The sequence below is a fragment of the Aulostomus chinensis genome, chromosome 9 (genome assembly GCF_037954235.1).
Source record: "Aulostomus chinensis isolate RoL2024-O1b breed Wild chromosome 9, RoL_Achi_v1.0, whole genome shotgun sequence".
NCBI classification, from domain to species: domain Eukaryota; kingdom Metazoa; phylum Chordata; class Actinopteri; order Syngnathiformes; family Aulostomidae; genus Aulostomus; species Aulostomus chinensis.
Window position 1 is genome coordinate 8,051,477 of NC_141328.1, and position 22,415 is coordinate 8,073,891.

At 39.6% G+C, this 22,415-nt stretch overlaps 3 protein-coding genes across 5 annotated transcripts in view; 1 reads left to right on the forward strand and 2 right to left on the reverse strand.

Moving 5' to 3' along the window:
* LOC147255664 (acid-sensing ion channel 1-like) overlaps positions 1-2,221 on the reverse strand; it is a 46,621-nt gene extending 44,400 nt beyond the window's left edge. Inside the window, exon 1 of the mRNA XM_086213501.1 lies at positions 1,320-2,221. Within this exon, the coding sequence (XP_086069627.1) occupies positions 1,320-1,681 (362 nt within the window). The 5' untranslated portion in view covers positions 1,682-2,221. The remainder of the gene's footprint in view (positions 1-1,319) is intronic.
* Positions 2,222-5,550: 3,329 nt separating this feature from the next.
* On the forward strand, positions 5,551-7,318 carry spryd4 (SPRY domain containing 4). Its single transcript, XM_086213504.1, has 2 exons — positions 5,551-5,712; positions 6,437-7,318. Exons 1-2 carry the CDS (start codon positions 5,577-5,579, stop codon positions 6,973-6,975), a joined length of 675 nt encoding a protein of 224 aa, XP_086069630.1. The 5' UTR covers positions 5,551-5,576; the 3' UTR covers positions 6,976-7,318.
* A 10-nt stretch (positions 7,319-7,328) lies between these two features.
* gls2a (glutaminase 2a (liver, mitochondrial)) lies at positions 7,329-21,947 on the reverse strand. 3 transcript variants are annotated; one of them, XR_015117864.1, is made up of 19 exons: positions 21,620-21,947; positions 19,760-19,847; positions 16,779-16,900; positions 14,262-14,391; positions 14,101-14,180; positions 13,816-13,979; positions 13,369-13,427; positions 11,616-11,648; positions 11,468-11,526; positions 11,328-11,394; positions 11,179-11,229; positions 10,510-10,686; positions 10,297-10,428; positions 10,120-10,212; positions 9,966-10,027; positions 8,657-8,733; positions 8,437-8,500; positions 7,957-8,361; positions 7,329-7,766 (listed from the first exon to the last, which is right to left on the reverse strand). XR_015117864.1 is itself a non-coding variant. In XM_086213502.1 (18 exons), exons 1-18 carry the CDS (start codon positions 21,823-21,825, stop codon positions 8,205-8,207), a joined length of 1,821 nt encoding a protein of 606 aa, XP_086069628.1. In that variant the 5' UTR covers positions 21,826-21,947; the 3' UTR covers positions 7,329-8,204. The 3 variants fall into 3 exon arrangements, 2 of the variants coding, with proteins under 2 accessions (XP_086069628.1, XP_086069629.1); XM_086213502.1 differs by having other exon boundaries at positions 7,329-8,361; XM_086213503.1 differs by lacking the exon at positions 11,179-11,229 and having other exon boundaries at positions 7,329-8,361.
* Between the last annotated feature and the right edge of the window lie 468 nt (positions 21,948-22,415).

Consider the following 22,415-nt stretch of genomic DNA (forward strand, 5'->3'; position numbering starts at 1 on the left):
ACTGCTTTCAAAATGTAATTCACAAAAGATTGTGAATTTGAATTTGTTTTTCATCAATGCCCTCTATTAGCTGCCCCGATCAACTGTCCTTTACAGCAATGCAGTGAAGCACGAAACTCAGTCTCTCTGATAATTTCATTCTTGCTGCCTCCTGACATATTGAACAATATCTCAACTCTCTTGGGATTAAAAACATATTCATCCTATTTATCAAAAAGCTTCCAAAGGCAGCCCTCTCTTTTTTCTGCAATAACTTGCATCTTTTTCTCTGATGGCACAGCCCTGTTCATGACTTAATCACTTAAAATGTTACTGTACCATTATTCGGCCCAAACTCTTCTTTTATTTAGTGCACCAACTACCCTGGGAGGCAACATCTTCAACAACAGAGAAGTGGATTCATCGTGCAGGACTGGAGTCTTTCTGTGCTGTGTTCAGAGACATGCAGATTTGAATGTATAAATGACCTCAAGAAACCCACAAGCATTTGCTGTTTCACTTGGAATCAGAGGTGCTGCTCCAGTACGTATAGCCTCCAGATGCACCAAGACATCTGGATCTCATACCACCACAGGTAATTCAATGTCACGCAGTAGAAAATAACGTAATATAACTACAATGGTTAGTAGCACTTGAGGTACTCAGATTCTATTTATATCAGTCCCTCAGGATATAGACCCCTGGCCTCATTTTATTTCATAATTATAAATTCATTACTTCAATTTTACTCATGACATTCAGTAATTTGGTAATTTAACATGCAATGATCAACGCAGGTTTAGTCGAATATTGTCTGAAAGGAAATTTATCAAATAAATGTGGAATTAGAGTGAAAGCTGGGCAGCAACTATCAGTGATTGACACTATTCTTGAATCACTCCATAAAACATCTGAGGTAACAATTTACAACAGCACAAAATGATGATGTCAGATTTCTCCATTTCTCAACCAAGATGAAAAAACACACCTTTGAGAACCAGCAACTATTTTTTTTAAAGACTATTAGATATTGTCAAATAGTTTGTTTATCAAGTCGATTTGTTGCACAATTGCCTGACTAATTCTTGCAGCAAGAGTACATTTCCCTGTGGACTGCAGTAAAAGTGGCATAAAAGAGAAACGCTAAATGGATTTCAGGAAAACCCACCCACCACTGATTCGAAAGTAATTATGATATTCATTATGATGACAGGCTGAAAATGGAAAAAGATGATTCTCAAAGAATTAAAGGGATCATTAAATATTAAGGGAGTGGAGTAAAAAGCAACTTGTTCAAACCATCCCAAGCTTTATCTGGCTCTGGTTGTACTGGTGGTTACCTCTGGTTGAGCAGCGCCAGCAGCTCTCCCGCGTGGTACAGGTCGTTGCGCGTCACCCGGCTAAAACGGAACGCGTTCAGGTTGCAGAAAGTGACCGCGGGGAACGTCATGACCGGGGTCGTCACCTCATCCAGTTTGGTGACGTGCGGGTACTCGAGGTAGAAGTGGATCCGGTCCACACACACGTACAGCAGAAAGGTCAGAGAGCCTAAGAAAAACACGACCCACAGGCAGCGTTTGATGCAGAAGCGCTCGTAGGTGAAGATGTGGGAGATCCCGTGCAGGGTCGACCTGTGCGCAAAAACTTCTATGGGTGGAGGTTGATTTGTGTCCATTTCCTCGGGTTCCACTTTGAGATCCATCGTCACTGTGCAAGAAGCTCGATTTAGAAAACGGCTTCAAGTTGAAAGACGCTTGTGTTCATTCACCTGTGGCATAAACTATCAATTTCCCCCCGGGCAGGCGCAAACGTGTAGATCACCAGCTCTGGAAAAGCTTTGGTTGCCATCCCTCACACAAACTGGTGTGAAAACATGTTGGGAGTCTTTTAAAAAGTCAGACGAGCAGGAATTGTGAATAAGAGTTGTGCATTTCACAAAAACAGGCATGCAAACGCACTGTGGCTCACAAGCATGCATAACCAAGATGTCAAGACGGAGGTCCATTACCGCTGCACGCCAGTGATGTTTAGCAGGGCGCCGCGGTAAAGCCAAGAAAAACAAGCATTGATAAAGTATTTCATCAGCTTGCGATGATCGCCGGTCGATTATAACTCCAGTGAAGCACGCATCATTCCTGCACGCCAGCGAAAGCAAACGCGGAAACGAAGAGAGAGAGAAATCCTTTTGACAATTGAGCTCAATTATGAAGAGTTGCTCTGTGGCTCCGCTGCACGCGCGTCCCTGTCTATCCGCAGATTTACAGATCAGGAGACCTCCTCCTCCTCCTCCCCCTCCTCCTTCCTCTCTAGAATGGGTGTTTGGTTATTCTGGTCGGTGGAGAGTCGTGAGGTTTCCTGCGCTCCTGTTTGTGTCTGAGCAGCAGCAGCAGCGGTAGCGACGGCGGTGGTGGTGGACAAGGGAGACAGAGGACTGGAGGCTGCTCTTCACCTGTGAGCGCTGAGTTACAGAAACGGGAGGTAAAACACAAAAGACTGGTGCTTTTCTACCACAGTGATGTGTAAATTATCTGATCTGATACTGAAACAATATGGTCTCCAAAAAAGTGGTAATATTTTTGATTTAAAAACACAGCATATTATCCAAAACCAGATGAAACCAAGACATACTAGCAACTCTCCCGTCATTTGTACTTCAATAAAGTTACAGGTCAAACAAAAGACACGTTAAAACTAGAGAATCAATACTTCTGCAAAGAAGCCTGGACCCAAAGCTGCAAGCAGGGGTGAGCAGACCGTCCAACTCCCCACACCTTGTCTTGTGTGTCTGTTCTGTCCACCCAGAGGATGGTGAATGGAAACCTAGTCATATTTTGATTTTACATGAGGAAGCACACCAATGCATGTACTGCAGTGCAAATATCACTTCCCATGTCCACTAAATGGCACTTAAATGAGAGGTTTGGAAAAGACCAGTTCGTGTTGACTCCAGTTACAAGGGCTTTGTGCTTTATGGAGAAATATCAAAAACTGGCCCGCTTCAAAATAATCTATCATTTAGTTATTATTGATTTGAAAAAGTGTTAAATATATGGCATTTCCCTTTTGCTGCTAGGTGGTGCTATGACTTATCTGCCCCCAAAAGGAATTGGATGACTTCCTCCTCAGGCCAGGCTACACCTGTCCATTAGTTCTGGTGAAAATCTGCCTCATGGTTTTGGTGAAATCCTGCTGAATACATCAGGATCAAAGTTTAAGCCTCATGAGTTGGGATATCGTTTTAATATCAGCTTTCATTAGACCCTTACTGCAATTAAACACATTCAAAATCCAAAAATCCAAGTTTCAGAGGAGGTAACCCTGAAGACATCGCTCTGACATCTCCAGAGTTGCATTATCTCCGACTATCGTGCGCTCCCTCAAGACGTGAGTGCTTATTATAGGAGATGTTTTTGTGCTCCTCATGATGTATAACCTGAACCTCATTATACATTCAATTCAATTAAATACAAACAAATATAACTGAACATAAATTTGATGGATACAGACCAACCTGGCAACCTAGAAAACACATCACACAAATTCAGTAATTCCTTTGTGGTTAAAAAAACAAAATAAAAACATGACATCAAACTCACATTTTAATTTGAGAGATAATGTGTGACTTCTCTACACAAATTAGGACAAGTCACTCTAAATAGAAATAGAAGTGTGCAGGCGTGAAGGTGTCACTCCTCAAAACAGCAGTAATTACCCAGCCACTAAAAGATAAATAAACGAGTAAGAGGAGCTGCTTAGATGGGATCATTATGAATAAACAATGACATTGAATCCCTCGCTGGATCCTGGGATAAAAGTGGATCTGGCTCTGCAGCGATCAAGCTTTATGAAGAACCAAAATTATTTATTTCATGTCCTGACAGATGCAATGCTAAATAAATAAATGCAGAAAAAAAACAAACCTACTTCACCACATTAAATATTCAATTGTTCTGATTGATTCTACAATTAGACACATTACATTGTTGAATTGTAAACTGCAATAATTTACATTCACTCGCTTTAAATCTGATCACGTTCATAGTATTTCTCTTTAAGAGAGTCACTTCTTGCATTGCCAAGACAGTATTGAAATGGAAATAATCACCTACATGCTCTCATTGGGTGCAGAGAGGAAATGAATAACATTTTATTTTACAGGTTGGTAATCAAATTATAATTTCCAGAGGTTTTAGTGGAAAGCGTGATGTAATCTGTACTATGTAAAGGAAGTAGTTATAATGTTTCCAACACTGATTAGTAAATAGTTTCCTCCGTTAAATGGTATTTACATTTCAACAGTTCTTCCACAGGCAGATACCCTCAGGAAAGAAATGATTTGTTCACTTCTAATAAAACGAACCATCACATTAATATAGACTAGGAAGAGGAAGACAAGTTAACTTAAAAAAAACCATCTTATTCCATGCTTTAGGCCGTCACAGTAGGCCTATCTCATTTAATTTAGCTTTCATATGTCAGTTTCAGGGTGGCACAGTGATGCAGTGGTTAGCACTGTCCCCTCACAGCAAGAGGGTTCGGGGGCCACAGAAGAGTGTTAATCAGTGAAACCACCTGTTGAAATCACTGATTAACACTCTTCTGTGGCTGAAGGTGTGTTAATCAGTGGAATCACCTGTTAAAGTGTTTGGTTGGAAGGAAAACCTGCATACACACGGCCCTCCATGGCACATGGTTGCCCACCCCTGCTCTAAATTGACTGTAGGTGTGACTGTGAGTGTGAATGGTTGTTTGTCTATATGTGTTTTCCCTGCAATGGACTGGTGACCTGTCCAGGGTGAACCCCGCCCCTCGCCCGAAGGCTGCTGGGATAGGCTCCAGCCCCCCCCCCCCCCACACACACACACACACACAACCCTTAACAGAATAAGAGGCAGAAAATGGATGGATGGATCTATGTTAGTTTAATTTTATTTGGACAAAATTTTTTTTTTTTTTTTTACCAATAAATGTCGATTTTATTTTCCATAAAATGTTAATACATTTTAGGACCACTTTCATGACCTCACAACCTCTGACACATCTGTTTAGAGGTGAAGAATCAATCAAGAAAACTTAATCAAACACTATGAGCGTACAGTGAGTCATTATTAACCAAAAGAAATGTTTCTCAGTCACTCTGAATTGAACCACTGAAATACACTAATATTAAGGTATTTGTAAATGTAACTTTCAATGATTTTCCAAATTTTTCTGGTTTTATTTGCTTTTCAAAATCCAAGCTTGGAAACTGCCTTTTTAAAATGACTGATTTAACTGTAATTTTCCAAGTTTTTCATGACTATACATTCCTGTTTTATACACCTTTCCCTTAAAATCTCTATGAAAAACATGAATAAGATTTTGTTTATAATATATATACATACACAGAATCCAGAATAGAGCTCGATGTATTGTGACTGTTTGTTTGTTGCTGGTATTTACTTGTAAAGGATTGAGAATTGGAGGGGTTTTGTTGGCAGCTGTCCACGGTGCTGACGAGGGTTCCTACTCCCCTCCCAGCCTGCAGGGGGCGGTAGAGAAGCGCGCTGCTAAAAAATCAATAACAAAAAGTATCACAAACATGTGATACGGGAAAGATGGCGTCGTACTTAGCTGCCACCGTTCGTTACTGTCGCCTGGCAGGACGGAGCGTCACCCCCCTCTCTTCCAGACACAGTCGGGGGGTCGACTTGCCGACGAGGAAACGGTATTTTTTCACCTCGACAGCAAACAGTGAGTGAATGTTATTTTACAACCAAAAAAAGACGTGAGTGCCTGAGTCGTAACTGGAGCCCGGAGGTCCTTGCGAGCCTGATCCTTAATGTGAATTCCTCAAGACTGTAGAGAATAATTAATGAACAAATAATTCTGGTCCAACAAATATGCACTCTAAAGCTGAGAGAATGGAGAAAATTAACGTAGATTTACTCAGGCGGAAAGACTTTTGTCTCTTTGACTTTAATAGAGAATTTACGCAATCCATTCATCCTAAACACATACTTCATCTTGAGAAATTTCAGTATTTGTTCATAATGTTTTTAGAGATCGGAAACGTTACAACTTACTGGTTGTTGATGTAACTTTTTTTATTATCTAAAACTAAATTGTACATGAAGTTCTGGACTTGTCCGATAATGGGTCTACAGGACGACGTGGTTTTGGGTCGTGTTAATGCTCGGCAGATTTATCACAGCCGTTGATCCTGTTTAAAGTGTCCCTGCTCATATCATTATATCAAACCTAGCGCTCTAAAAAAATGATCAAATGATACTTTACTTTGACGAGCATAAGCGTCTTTTTCTTGACATATTTTATAGCTGACTTTCAATCACTATTAAAATGTTCATAAACTGAACCAACCAGCCTGATTTGGATTGCAGCAAAGACAAAAATGAGGAAATATCAAAGGTAAAGTCATTGTAAAATCTGAATGTGTGTCTTGTATTTCTATTTTTAGACCTGCAGTTCAAGCTTGATGAGAGAACGGCTCACAGCAGTTTGGACCTCTTTAAGAAAGACACTGGGGTCATCTACCGTATGCTGGGTCTGGACCCCAGCCATGTGCAGGACAACCCTGAGCGTTTCCGGGACTGGGCGATTGTGTTTGGCAACGAAAAGATCAGCAGTGGACGACACTACTGGGAGGTGACAGTCAAAAAGTCTCAGGAGTTCCGTGTGGGTGTGGCTGAAGCGCTGATGTCCCGTGAGGACTGTGTGGGCACCAATGGTTCTTCCTGGGTGTTCGGCTATGCACAGCGCAAGTGGTTTGCCATGACCAACAATAAGATTGTTCCTGTGACGCTGGTGGGCAAGCCGGACCGCGTGGGCATCCTGCTTGACTATGAGGCGGGCCTCCTGGGACTGGTAGACACTGAGAAACCCAGAATCATTCACACCATCAGGGTTCAGTTCAAGACATCCATCTGCCCTGCATTTGGACTTTGGGATGGGGAGCTGCTCACACACTCAGGCCTGGAAGAACCTGAAGGTCTCTAGTGATGCAGGATGAGATGCTCCTCCACTCATCACAACAGCATCATTGTATGACAGAAACCAACATCAGTGAATGAATCGTTTCCAGCTTAATTACACGATGGTCCAGTTGGTTCATTGTCACAGACCTTGACAATGCAAGATTGCACTTACACTTGTCATGCAGCCTCAGGCCATCGATGACAGGAGCTGTCTCTGTCATCTTGATGCGTCACCTCTCTGACTCTGGGTATTTTTGAGTGGAACATTTCACCGACCACTTTTTTTCTGGCATTACCTACAGTTATCAGCAATCATTTGGATTCTCATGTTAATACTGTTTGTGTTTAATAAAATAACTTCAATAAAACTGATTTCACTTTTCTTTTATTTACATTGAGATCCAATATTTAAAGAGACGACACAGTTACATTAAATTTTACACTGAATAAAACAATGAAAATGCTTCTGTTTGAGATGATTTTACAGTAAAAGGTAACGACTGAAAATAAAAATATAAGCATTTTTGTAGGCGAGGGATAGCATTTTCACAGATCATAGCTGTTGTTAGACGTATAGCTTAAAACCCATCTGAGGCCATTGATGGTGACATTAATTTAATTATCCTGCTTGGTGTTAAAGTGTGCCTACACGTGCAGCTGTGCTCATACACACAAGTTACCAAGACGTCACACTAGTGAAGGTGCTGGATCAGACATCAACAGAAGGTATTAGCAGCGAGTGAACTGGTCTATGAGCCTCAGTGGAAACGGTCACTTCAGTGTTGAAGGCATAAATGTGACTCTTACTGCCTCCTGTTGAGGTAGAATATTCATGAAGCAGTTAGCATGAAGTTTTTAAACAGGAGAAATAGGATCCCCCGATTTAATAATGCACTGATTAAGCAGAAATATTTCAATATTTTAAAATAAATAAGCAGAATAATTAGATACAATATTACGGACAAAACAACACAAGTCACAGCTTAGATAAATCATTAATCACCGTTTACAGGCGACACGCTGCTTGTTGGTGTCTGATGTAGTGCTTTGTTGAACTATCCTGCCTCCACTGAGCAGAAATAATAGTAGCTCTGGATAGCTTGTCAACATTCTAAAAGATAATTTCCACATTATTTACATATATTTGAATATTGTTGTGTCTAAGATTACATCATTTATTCACACATCATTTTAGTCCTCTCAAGTGCTTAATGAAATCTTTCATTACAAACCCTCATGATCCCTTGTGGCTTAAACGATGCTCTTCAAAGTATCCAGCTGGGATTTCTGCTCCTCCGTGTTTGATGCTGAGTCGCCGTCAGCGTACAGGCACTGGTACTCTTGCAGCACTGAAACAACAACATTGTGGCCAAACTGCATGGCGTCGTCTAGGGGTGTGTTCTCCCATCTGAGAGAGGAAATCATAGGTCGATGGAGCATCGCATTTATTTCATGTCAGATAAATATATTTCAAATTCCCTACCTGTCTTTCATGTGAGGATTCACTTTACATATTTCAGTGAGGAAGATCACGGCCTCTACATGACCTAAAGGAAAAAAAGTGAGCAATTTCACTTCAAAGCTTCAGACTGGTGAGTCATTCTTATCTATATGAACATATTTCCCAAGCAGCCCTGAAACATTATCATATAAATGTCATATTAGTTTGAATATCCAAGCAAGAGATTATTGAACTAATAAACCTTCAGCAGCAGCAATGTGGAGAGCTGTGCGAGAGTCGTAGTCGCTCTGCTCCATGTTTAAACCAGAGAGGGCAAACCTGGACAGAGAGGGAACACACATGAATGTGATGACTACACACTTTAATAGCTTCTCACTATAAAATCTGACATATTTAGAAAAGCAGTGGATGAACTCATTAAGGAGCAGATCAACATTCTGAGAGATTTTCTTTGTCTTTAAATCTTTGAAGGGGAATCAGGTGACAGAGAGAAGGAGCCATTCCTCTTCTCAAAAGTTAGTCTTGTGTTCTCTCCCGGCTGCTCAACATCAAGTGTCTCTGGGTCCCCAACGCTTTCTTTTCTCCTGGGGTATCTGGTACAGAATTACTCTAGGTAGCAAGTTGGGTAGCAGCAAAAAACATTATTCATTCGCTGACATGCCATGAATCTCTTTGCCATGGTGTTGCGGAAGCTTCTTTAGAGATGGTGTTTGGCTGGAACATGCTGAGGATAGAGAAGGTCCAGCGCACTGAGCCATACAGGAGAACAGTGAGCATGTTCCTGCTCTTTGATTAGATTTCCTTGAACCCGAGCCTGGTAAATGCTTGATTGTCTTGCATATGTGTACATAATCATACACCATGTCAATTAGTTTAGCTAAACATAAGGTCAGGGCATAGAGAATAGCTAACCTGGCAGTACCCAAAAATAAAAGGTGTGTCAACTAACACATTTGTAGCTTTGCAATTTTGAATGACATATTTTGTTTGTTTAGATAAGAATAAAAATGACAGCTTGTGTGGAGGTCTGTGACAAACCACCTCTTAACCTAACAAATATAACCCTCAATTTGCAGTTTGTAATGTTTTGTTTTAGTACAGATTAAAAAACTAGAAGACTGTGTTATGTATTGAAATTCAGACATGCAGGTAGAGTTTTTTCTACACCTCCATGTCAGCGACAGCATAATGTAATAGGGTTGTCCATGCATTCTGTACATCCATCCATACTATAGATGTTAATGTGATGATGTCAAAGGTCAAAGTCACTGTGACCTCACACATACACAGTATGTTTTACATTTTCAGATCTTGAGGGAATTTCTTTAAATTTTGTGCTTTTCCACAGGAACAAAGATGTTTGAGGTCAAAGGTCAAGATCATTGCCATAGGCATATATATTTCTGGTTTTTACCTTTGACCTCTGATTCCCTGTTTCCATTCTTTATGCAAAGCTCTAATAATTGTCTTCTGCTTTAGCTCCATCCTCTAAATCTTGGTGAAGGAGCTGTAACGGAACATGAAAGGCCACGTCTCTTTATTTAACCTACCTCCTCAGAGCTGAGACGTCACCACTGAAGGCCGCAAACATCAGGTTTACCACTGACTTGTTCTGATGGATCAACAAACAAACATTATGATGGTGGACTGTTTCTTTGGTTATGATTGAGCATTGCAGCACTCACAGGTTCATTCTATACTTACCGGATCATCATCTGATCTTCGTCTTGGGTCATGTTTCTTTGTAAAATGTCTCAAGTTGTCATAATTGTGGAAGTTAAAGTATGACACCAGCTCCTAGTGATTCACAAGTTGGATAAGAGGTAAGCTTTGAAAAACCTAGACACAGACAAATACATGATACCAACCGTAACTGTATACCTGGCAGAAGTGAATGCCACGCACACTGTTTCCTAGTCTATCCAAAGGTGGGGACCAACACATCATGCCCATGACATTGGGGACCACCAGAAGTACAGCACCCGAAACCCCAGATTTAGCAGGCAAGCCCACCTGAACAAGAGCAAATGGTGAAACATGGCTACTAATGCAGCTAACATCATCGCTTTCAACAACATTTCCCTGGTGACTCACATGGAAGGCAAATTGTCCAGAGAAGTCGTACATTCCACAGGAATGCATGAGACTCAGGGTGTTTCTAACAGCTTCAGCGCTCAGCACACGATCCCCTGTGATTGGACATATACCCCCATTGGCTAGCGTGGCAGCCATGACACTTCCTGACTCACAGGTGATCTCGATGGAGCACAACTGTGATGAAGGAGAACATCAAAACTGTTGGAATTGAGGAAGCATGTAAAACATTCTGAAGGAAAAGAGACAAAAGTTAGAAGAGAAGATCAGGAATTTTGAATACAATTATCCATAGAAACTGGTTAGCTTACTGAAGCATTAAGATTGGAAACAGCTAACTTGACTCCTACTGGGAAACAAAACTATGCAACAATCTTGTTTCTCTAATCCAGTGATTGTCTGTGACATTGAAGCAAAGTACGCCACCATCTAGAAACAAGACGCTGAGAATATTTATTGTAGCGTCAAGTAATTTTTGATGTGATTAAAAGGTTATAGTTGGGCCACAGAAGATTTTTAGAATTGGACCACAGCTTTCAGTTCAATCCATTTAAATCTGGAATGTAAAACTGGAAAGTTGTGGTTTTTATGGTGGTTTATGTGCTGGGTGATCAACTACACTGCCAAAGATATTTTACTCGAGTTTCACCCACAGAATACTAAATATACCTGAAAGTAGAAGTCAAGGGCTGCAGTCATGTCTGCATTGTCAGGGAAACACTGCAAGAGCAATAGTCTCAGATCAGATTCAGGGCATAATAAAAAAAAAAAAAAAAAAGAAATTTTCTGTGATTTAACACAAAACACAAAGAAGTCACCTTTTTTTCTTTGAGGTAATAACCAATCGCGTAATTCCTGTCACCCGTCTCCCTCTCTGACTGGAACCTGCAATAACATACTACAGATAAAGAGCTGCATTTCATGAGCATGATTAGTTTGCATTTCCTCTTATACTCACGTTGCATTGCTGAACCCCACATACTCTGTGCCAGCCATGCGTTTCAAGAAATCCATTACCTGAAACATCATATTTGCAGAAGATTTAAGGAGGAGGCAAAGCATTAAATAGAAATTTTAAAAAAGGATGGTGAAAAGCATTTACTTACATAATCAAACCTCTCAGCTTTATTTGAGTCAAGCTGTCAAGAGAAAAGGGGGGAAAAAATACTAAATGTTAATACCAGGTTTTTCATACCAACAGTCAGTCCGTCCCTACAGATGGCAGTGTTTGAGTATTTTGACCACAAGGCACAGTTTTAAGCCCACCCTTAGGTGGGCGTAGGTATGACATTCACATGATGACTTGGTGGCTGTCAGCCCATGTGCCCAGATACACACTTTTGCCTGGTGGCTTTTTTACAACCATGCTTGAATTTCACAGTTCACTCAAGGATCATTGCCAACTGGTCAAGTTTCCATACTTGGAGTGTTGTTACATTCACTTTTTATATTCCTACACCCATAAAGGTCAAATATTTATGTGAGTTGGAGGATGACCTGAAGTTTAACTTTGTTGCCAATGAAGTCGATTGTCCTTTAAAATACTGTCACTCTGTTGCTCTCCCAAATGCCAACTAGTACTTTTTCATACAAATATAATTGTATATATAAGTGTACATTTGTGACATGTTTTTTAGAGGTACATCTGCTCCCTCTGAGGCATGAATATTGCAAAAAGTAAAAACTTTGTACTTTAAGCCTTTTCCTTCCAAATAAGCAAGTCCAGATTATGTTTATAAATTATTCACATTTACTGTATACAAACTATGCTCACCCAATATTGCCCCACGCATACACAGGCAGGGGTGGCTAACACACACCTTCTGTTGTGGCGGCTGTAATTGGCCAGAAGGAAACACACGCCCCTGCTGTCCCAAACACTGTCCCTCCCTCACTGCTGAAATTGGCCCACATGTGATAAGAGGCCCAAAGCATTTCTTCAGTCAGCTGTGGACTCCAGGAAAAACACACACACACACGCCATATATGGTTGTGCTCACAGATAAGTTTGACGGCTGGTCAATCAGACGATGATGGTCATAGTCCAGTTTCTACTGGCACCCAGTGACCAGCTAATAAATCTGATAGCTGTTACTGATGTCATGCTTCAGGGTTGAGTTTTCTGTTCTTCACCCAAAAAATATAAAAGGTTTATGACATTCATAGAATAAGAAATTTTCTGAAATTAAACACAATGCCAGAGAAAATACTGCAACCTTCTTTTTTGTATCAAGCTGTACTTTTGAGTTGTTTCCTGCAAAATATCCTTCATTTTCAGGCTCTGTTAAAGGTAAATGAAGACAAACTAGAAAGCACTACATTCATACAGAATATAAAGAATCTCAATCCATTCATAAATTTTCTTCCCAACTGCCAAAATATTACATCCTTTGGAGGACACAATCAGTGTTTTCTATTTTGTCTCTGTTTTGCTTTAACATAGCCTCAAAAAGCAGGACCCAGAATGATCCGATCATTGATGATTGATCCAGAACACAATCCATACCATCTCTTCAAGCTTAATATCCATCCCGCTAAATAAAAACGCTTCAACAATTTTAATCAAAATCAAATTTCTCAACGTTTTCAATCATTTTATCAAAAAAGGCCTTGTTCCATAAATTATTATCTGTCTTTTCACCAAATTCAATCAAAATTCATTAGCTTTTAAATATCCTGCTGACAGACAGACATATGTAGGTCATCCCAGTACCTCCTTTGTGCTGGTAAAAGGTAGACATCAGCGGAAACCAGACGCATATCTTGTTTTGAAAAATATATTTCATCATGTTTATGAGGGCCCTGTGCTTCACCCAGCTGTGTGTAAGCCTTTTAAAATTAAAGCCTGCAGATTTTTACCTTTATTAAAGAGCTGATGACGATAGCCCCTGCATTCACCATCGGGTTGTGTGGTTTATCTGACACAAGAAATGAGAACATGTTATCACTAATTTACCCCTCCAAACCACAAGCGCAATAAACTGCTGCGATCAGAGGGGAAATTTCATCACCTCAGAGTTACATCAGTTAATAAACTGGAATCCTGTTTGCTTTTTTTTGGGGGGGGGGGGTGTATAATAGCTACAAAGGTCAGGTGATATAATCATTTGGCTAAAAGCCCATTTGACAGTTCATGTTGTTGTTGCACTTCCTTTGCTCAAACTAAGTTACTGACCAACTTATTAATTATCAGAATTACTCACAATATTACAGAGTGGGGAAATAGTTTTACTTTTAAGTTTTGTTTGTTGTTGTTTTTTTTTTTACAGAAGATCTGGGGTAATTGTCTGTATTATGTTTGTTTACCTTCCTCATTCAATGATAATTTGTTGAACTTGAATCCACTGGGCTCTTTGCCGACAAATCGGTGCACATGATCGCTGTTGAGCTCGTGCACGGCGATGGCGTACTCCAAAGGCTTCACACATGACTGCAGACAGAAGGGAACTTTGGTGTCACCCACAGAGTGTCTTCATGATGTAATAGTCATGGATGGAATGGAAAATATAACAAAAAGAAACAGAGGAGTGTTAGTGAGACAGCACACAACGATGGAGGATTTTAGAATGGAAACACGTATGAACATGTTACCTTTGTCCATCAATTGTGCACAGAGATGCACCCCACAGATCAGGGCAGAATTTAGCAAGCTGAGGAATGTAATCAGCCACCTGCATATAGACAAGAGTTTACTGTAATAAATGAACCCTGGATGCCTGATGTGTGTGTTCCCTGATTGGTCTGCTACTTACTTGTCCTCCCTCCTGCTTTTGTGCACTGTCATACATCTTATCGATCTGCTGAGCAAACACTTCAAAGTCTGGGATGATGAACTTTTTTCTGAAAGCCTTAGTCAGCAGCATGATGTTGTTGCCCACACACCTGCAGGAGGGTTGGAGGCAGTTCCAAAGACAGATGCTGCAGTTAGTGTAGAACTATAATTAATACTCCACAGAGTTATAAATGTTGAAAACAGACACAAATGCACACTAGGATTTTCAAAATTTGTCAAAGGCTAATCAGTTTTAGAGGCTATTATTTAAAATGGTTTTCTTCAAACTACAAAGACATAAATTTTTACATTATTTTTTTTTTAACTTTTCACAATTGCTTTCTACTTAAGTCCTGGAATGAAACCGCCAGCGGAAAGACTTTTTGCAGCAGGCTTGTCGTGCTATGAAAATCACAGGCATGTCTAATGACATTAACAATGTCTCTGTACAATTGAGGTGTCCTAGTAAGTCATGACAGTGTGACCCAGCCTGCACAGGAGGCTGAAGCAGCTAAGTGGAATCAACCATCTTTAATTTTATTATTCACACATGAGGTCACTTTCAGAACAAATAATTACACTCAATACATGTCTGTTGTATTAGGGTGAAGGCTGGAGTCTTGACTGGATACCTCCAGGTAAAGAAGAAAATGTGCTTTTTGGGGGGATTTGGGTCAACCAAGTATTTCAGGGACTTTATTTACCTTCTTCTGGGAATTCTCACTACATTCTGCTTGTCTAATCTCACACATCCAGTTCATTCATAATTCTGACCTCACTCAGATGACCAGCCTGTGTGCCTCTCATTCCCTCCTGCCAGTCTTTAGATATCATGATGTCGGTTTCTTTCAGATTTAAGATTGCACAGCACATCCCCTTCACCCAATCCATGTGAGGGATTGCCTCCATGCAAATCCACCTCCAACCCTGTACCTACACTCCTACACCCATCCTATCTTCTATAACATAAGAAAATTATATGAGCAAGTCTAATTACCAAATTTTGTAGTGTTTTTATTGCAAACTTTATTACCCCCACTCAATGTCTCCTCTTTACGAGGCATCTGTTATTATGCTGTTTTATTCATTTACATACTCCAAACTACTCAGCTTAACATGAAAAATGCAATATTTCTTTATCTTATCCCTAGACTTAACAGATTCTTCCTTTCTTGCTCCCACACTACATCCTCCACTTGTCTCATAGTTTTTAATCTAATCCTGCTAACCAACAAACAAATCAACACCATTGTAAACTTTTCATTTTGGTGATCACTTTACCTCTTTGGTATTGAGGAAAGCTTCATAAATGTTCTCTTGAAGTTAAGCTTTTTTGGCTCACCCACTGGGCTCTCAGCCAGAGTGACTTCTGAGAAATGTTTGTATATCTGACTGATAGGCTGATCAATTTCAATTTAATTGAAATACTGAACTCTTTAATGGACTTTCTACATTTTTTCCACATCAGATTCAAAGTGACCTGCAGCAAGGCCAATAAATACCAAATACCAAAATGGTAAACAAACAGGCTTGCCCTGGATCAGCTGATTCCCAGGGCTGTAATAGATTGTCGTTTCTATAATTGGTCAGCAGCGTCGTGTGCTCTCAAGGAAAGGTATGTCTGCACATTCTGTCACAGCTGGTCGAACCAAAATATCTGGTCTGGCAGCCATTGCTAATCCAATGAGTTGCTAGCGTGAGGTTTGGGACACCAGGAGAAGAGAGTGGGGAGAGTGTGAATTATTCATATAGGTCATTTCCTAAAAAAAAGAGGAGATAGCTCTCTCTGTTTCTCATAGCATATTCATAGTGAGCTCTTCAGTGTTCTTCAGAAAAAGATATCCTCACAAATTCAAGAAAACTGGCTACATAGGACCAGTTAGGTTTCAGACACCCACACTGTCCTGAGGATGAACTGGCAATTCAATTACATCTCAGTTAGGAAGTGATACTGTCTGGACAGCAGCCTGCTGGAGCTCTCACAGATCAGCTGAGTTGACTGATGTAATTTGCGCACTCCTGAGCTCAACCAGAACGATGTCCTTTTATTTAGAGCCCTGGTGGCTGTAGTGTCTTCTTGTTCTCTGTCCCGCTTCATCTTGCATGTATGCACGTGAATTTGGCTCATAGCAGTTGTCAGCTATTAAACACCTGCCTCTGTCTGTCTCGCGGTCTGAAATAGCACGAGCCACTGATCTCTTCATTTGCATAACCCTGAGAGAAAGTTAATCGTATCTTACGTAGGAGATTAGATATTTTCTATTCTTATTTTTACTTCATGCTTGTCTTTGGAAATAAAAAAATGGATTTACTTTTAAGCACGTAAAATTCACATGAGATAGCTTTGATTATATAGAGTTGATACAAATGATTGCTTATTAAAGAGAAAACTGAGGGTTTTCTCCTCATATTGCACACAGTGCTAGAGGCTGATTGCTTCTTTCTAAAGAACTGTGCAGTTTACAGTGCATCCATAAATAAACAAAGTGCTTCATACCGTCTGAAGAGCTTCTTATCCATCATGACTGGCCCTATAGAGTCACGTGTAGATTGTCGCATCTGACGGACACAGTCACGCAGCCGAGGGTCAGTCGTCAACAAACCGTTTTTTTTCAAAGCCTGGAAAAAGAAAAAAACAAGGAAAGCTTGGGCAAATTAAGGCACAAGGGAAGAAATACAAAAATATATTTGTAAAACACTAACGGATGACAGGCACTGTGATCATTCTGTAATGCCAATTTTGTCAAACAAGTATATACGTAAGTAGGCTGCCAACATGTGACAGAGGAAGAAATGCATGCATTGACAAGATCACTGGAATGTGTAAGTCACACATCAAGTTAACAGTCACTGCATGAAGCATGTTTCTATTTTGAGGATACTGTATTTACAGTTTGACCCTCTTAACCAGAGAGGCTGCAGCGTTTTTGAGTCACCTCATGGTATAACGATTCTGCCACTAACAGAGCAAATACACTGCTGTGAGCTCTCTTCTGCTGTTGTTAGTGTTTGTCTGCAAGTGATTCTTAGCCTCAGGGCAGAAAAAGAAGAAGGTACAGTTTGGCAGCGCTCATACTGTGTCTGCACTTATTGTAGGGTTGTTATTTTGTTATCCCTGAACTGATTGTGTCACTATGTTTATGTGTGAGAAATTTTACATTTACAAGTGGAATATAAAATCAAAGCTGCCGTCTAGCAGAACATTATGTCAGACATTGAAGCATCTCAATGACCGTTTAAATACATATTTGCATGTACAGACACACAATTGATTTGACAGTTTTCAAATCTGTGAAAACTGTACATTGAGATGCTTTCAAAACAAATCCACTCAGCTTCTAGTTTTTAGCAATTCGCTTATTTTCTTTGATTTATATGATATTAAACTGACAACCTTGGAAAAACAAACAAATAAAAAGACCTGTCAGAGGAATTTATCGTAAAAAGATTAACTCCTGTAGCCATATCTCTAAATTCTTGATGTAAACAATTGGATTGGCTTATCTAACCCACTTAGATGCAGATGATGATTCAGAGTCACTGGCACTTAACCTCTTCTTCAGAGTCTATGAGGTCACAAGAGCCGTTGACCCACATGGCCGTCATGCAGGTCATTTCAGGTGACCCCAATGACTCTCAAGTGGTAGGACCCCACAACTGTTTGAATGAAGGACAACCCCAACCAGCCTGGTAGAGCTGAGGAAGCTTTTCAGATGAATCAGGGGAATCAGGAATCTCAAGGTTGTCCAAGCAGTCACTTTCAAAGAGGATTCAGATCAGGAACGCAGGCCTGAATCTAAATACACTTGATCCCAAAGCACAGTTTCATTAGTGTGAACCATAGATGGGTCTGCTTCAAAAGGTGGTCTTAAGCAGGTTTTATATGCACCCAAGTACATTTGTGACAAGCGTGTGGGTTCTCTAACACAGACATGGACGGTTCTTTTGAAACTATATGTGTTTTGGGTTAGGGTTTTGGGATATGCCATGATTCTAAGTAACAAAATAAACACCGTAACTTGAAAACTGACCAGCAGGATCTGTTAAAAATATTCCTTGTTTCTAATATGAAAACTTTAAATTTACCTGAATAACCAAGAACCTTCACAGAAATTTTCATGTCTCAAATATTTTTTGTTATTTTTTCCATCTATTGGTTTGCCTTGTGGCTGATTTTCAATAATTATGGACAATGGTGGGGCATGGGCTGAGGAGGAACCCATCAAATTTTAGAGCAAATTTAAGCAGTTACATGTGTCCATCTATACATGGATATGCTATTATAGCAAAAGGTAACTATTTTTTTTGCCCAGTCATTAAATGTAATTGACACACATTTATTAATAAGTAAAATGATTTAAATAAAATCATTTCAACTGATTATGGCCAAGGCCCTAATTTCAATTTCTTAGGAGGGAATTTCCAGTTACATAAGAGAGGAGAGGTATAAGATTTCTAATTTTTCTATTAAAATATGTTAATTGAAAGTACAAGATATGTGTGAGGTAATTCTCCTGTTTGTACTACTTCTGCAATCAGCTGATTTCCGTTGCTTTCAGAAATCCCTATTAGTTGTGCTGGTGCAGTGGTTTCCTATCCTGTAAATATGTGTCTTTGAGACCTGTTATACTTTGTCCGCTTACACATGCTCTGCCCCATATACTTCTACAAACACATCCAGTCAACCGTGGCGTAACAACACACAATTCGTGTTGACACATGTCCTTTCTCTTAAGCGCGTGTTCCATTTTAAAGCTATTGAGTTACCATAGAGACCAAGGTCAGCAGATGTCCACCTTTCTAACGCAACTGCCTAAAAGACGGACATCACGTAAAGCTAACTGAGGCAGAGATATTTTGCAGTAATCAGTTTGTTATCATTCGCCAAAGGCACCAGACTCTGCTGAATGTGCTGCACATTTTTTTGAGAACGCACACCGTGCAACGCTGAACATATGAATCGTGGCCCGGGTTCAAAGAATCTCATGACATTGTTCCAGTTGCATGTGTTCCAGTGTATTGGTTGCTGGTTTAGTCTAATCCAAGCCCTTAGGTTGTACTTAAATGAAAGGATTTTAATATAATTAAGTTGTAATCCCTTCAAAACATAAAATCATTAAAAAAAAAAAAATCTGTTATTGAATATAAAAATTAGAAAGATCCAGGTTGTTTTCTGAAGTGGATTTTCCCAGAGTCGCACCTTCTATATTTAGTCCTATTACATAAGAAGCCCATAAACACCTTTTAAACTTGACACTGTGTTCAGCTGGAGATGCTCCTTCCCTCGCTGCTAATTCTTACCGTGATCTTTTATGAAAGTCTAAAAGGTTGATTTAACTACTGTCAGGGGTGTGTTTAGTAAATAAAATAATGCTGTGGGAGAAAGTGTGTTTGTGTACATGTCCACACATGTCAGAGAAAGTCAAAACAAACAGTCCATGCCGTGCAAGAGGAAGTGTGAATGGGTTGTTGACTCACAGAGATGAACTGTGAGAGGGGGATCAACTCTTGGCCCTCAGTGATGGTGTAGAAAAGTAGGTCCTCCATACTGGACATCAACCTATTTCTGTCAAAACAAAATAACACACACAATACACTTTGACCATTTACTCTGTGAAGGCCTTGATGTAAGAATCAAGTCAGCCAGTGTTTGTTTGCATGAGCCAGTTGTGAAAAACCGGGCAATTGTCCAGCAACTGACCTAGCTCTTCTTATCAAGTTTGGTACGTTGTACAAAATCACATAAATAATTCCTGTATAAGGTCAGAGGTGGACAAAGTACTGCAGTCTATACTCAAGAGAAAGTCGTGGTCATAGTTGTAAAGGTGGACCAACCAAATGTATTACAAAAATACAAAAAAACAAAAATACTAATGGTTCCTTACTTTAATACTGACATTAACATTTGAGATTATGCCTGACATCCAGTGAGCACAAAAAGAAAAATGGTTACATGGGAGTGTATTAACTTTTAATTTTAATACGTTTTAATAAATCATTTTTCATTACAGTCACTTGGCGAAAGTGATTTCATTGAACTGATACTGCAGAGCACCTAGTCAAATGTAGGGAATTACAAAGTGCAGCACCTCCATTTAAAATGAACGGGAATATAATTTAAAAATTACAACCACTGCTAAGTATCAAATAAGAACAAGTACTCCTCAAGGCAAGGTCCATCAGTATGTCTTTCTCACTTCTTGCTTGGGTCTTTGTATAATGCCATGCAGTGTATTTTGAAACGTGCGTTAATTTCCTATCGTAAGACTTTCTCTTACTTTACTGTACATTAGTCTTTTCTGTGTTGAATGATAAGAAGAGACGACAATGGCAGAATAAAACATTCTCATACCTGTTGTGAGTAAATTAAATTCAGTTTCTTAATATTAAAAGCAAAACCTGGAAATCAACTTACTTTAAAATTGCCATTTTAAAATCGTATCTTTACATTTTGAGAGATATACTTAACGCTTTGTTGATGTAAATGAACAGTAAATGTTGGACAGTAACGGCTGTACCACGTTTGTCTGTAACATTATGCTGGAATCTGGCAAGCTTCAACAAATTAGAAATTTTTTTAGCTTAGTTTGGCATGGAGCCAAAAAAACGAGGCTTTCCTGGCCCTGTCTCAGTGTAACAAAACTAACCCAATAATCAATACAATATCATCATTAGATTTTATCACTAGTCAGTGTGAACATAAAAAAAAATTAATTGAGCAAATTGTGTTTTATTGTTGGTTTGGAGACTTCTTGTTGCACGGTTGCTGGGCAACTGCAGCAGATTCTCACCCAGCTCACCCAACTGGTAAGTGCATTAATCAGAATATGAAACAACTGATTTAAAAGCTACCAAGTATATTTCCTCCCAAGAGTACAAAGCAAAGTTTAGTTGCCAAAGATGTCAAAAATAGGAACTGTGATTAGATTCATACAGCAGTTGTTATGACACACCACATCTTGACGTAAATATGTATTCTTTGACAAATGGTTTTCAGTTAATTCATTACAATGTAAGGAAAAAAAACTATCAGACACTTAGACCTAAAAAAAAAACCTTCATCAAAATCCATATATGTTGAAATTCTATATCCTTGTTGTATTTGAATGCAAATTCTAAGACAATGCTTGTTTGATATAAACTCCAACAAAAGACACATGAACATTTGAATATGAAATGCTAGAATGACAATTCAGGCTAAAACGATGGGTCCTATCAGATTTGCGGTATTTGTCAAAATGTAATTGCAATACGACATATACCACAATATTTGTATTGCTGAGTTTAAATGGATAAATAGTAATATTGATGTCAGAGAGGTGGCCTCTTGTGACCTACTTGGATTGTCCTTGTTCCGCATCACTCTTCTGGTGAGAGGCTCTGTGGGTGTGAAGTGATGCTGCAACCCAAGAGGGGAGAGAAACAACTTGCTGCGTCTTGGACAAAACAATGCTGTCAGCTCCAACTCTGGTGGCGATTCCTGCATTTTTAAATAGTTGCAAGATTCCCGGGTTGGTTGTCTTTAGTCTTTTCAGGCAATGCATTGTGATAAGTAGGCCTTAATCTTAAATAATTCAAAAGATTTTGTTTTTCCCAGTAGCTGATCTAGAGAGATACTTGTGGCCAGTGCCCCTTGGTACTCAGAGTTAACAGCAGCTGCTGTCTTACAGACTGGATCAAGTGCAGGCAGTTGCTCCGGGGGCGGGGCGGTGACACATGGCATGGTGTTTCAGACTGCAGGGTCAATGACCAGCAGCTGCTGAGACCAAACCTGCAACACTTTGAGTTACTGTTTATGATTTTATACCGTGACCAATTTGAAAAAAAAAAAAAGATGTCCCCACTGGCACTGATTTATCATTACGGGGTACTTGGTGAAACCTTCACAGTGTCACCTAATACTCTTTAGAAAATCTGCCCCAGATGGATTACATCCCAACTCCAAGGATAAAAGCTCAAAAAAATCATAAAATATCAACATAAATATTTGGGATGGTGATTAGATTCCAAAACTAAATGTCAACTGAGATCCAATAGAATTTCAAAGGTGGGATGAACTCAATATAGACATAGACATTTGCACACATTTCTCATAAACTGAGATGTGGAATCTCACCAAACAGATTTATATCCA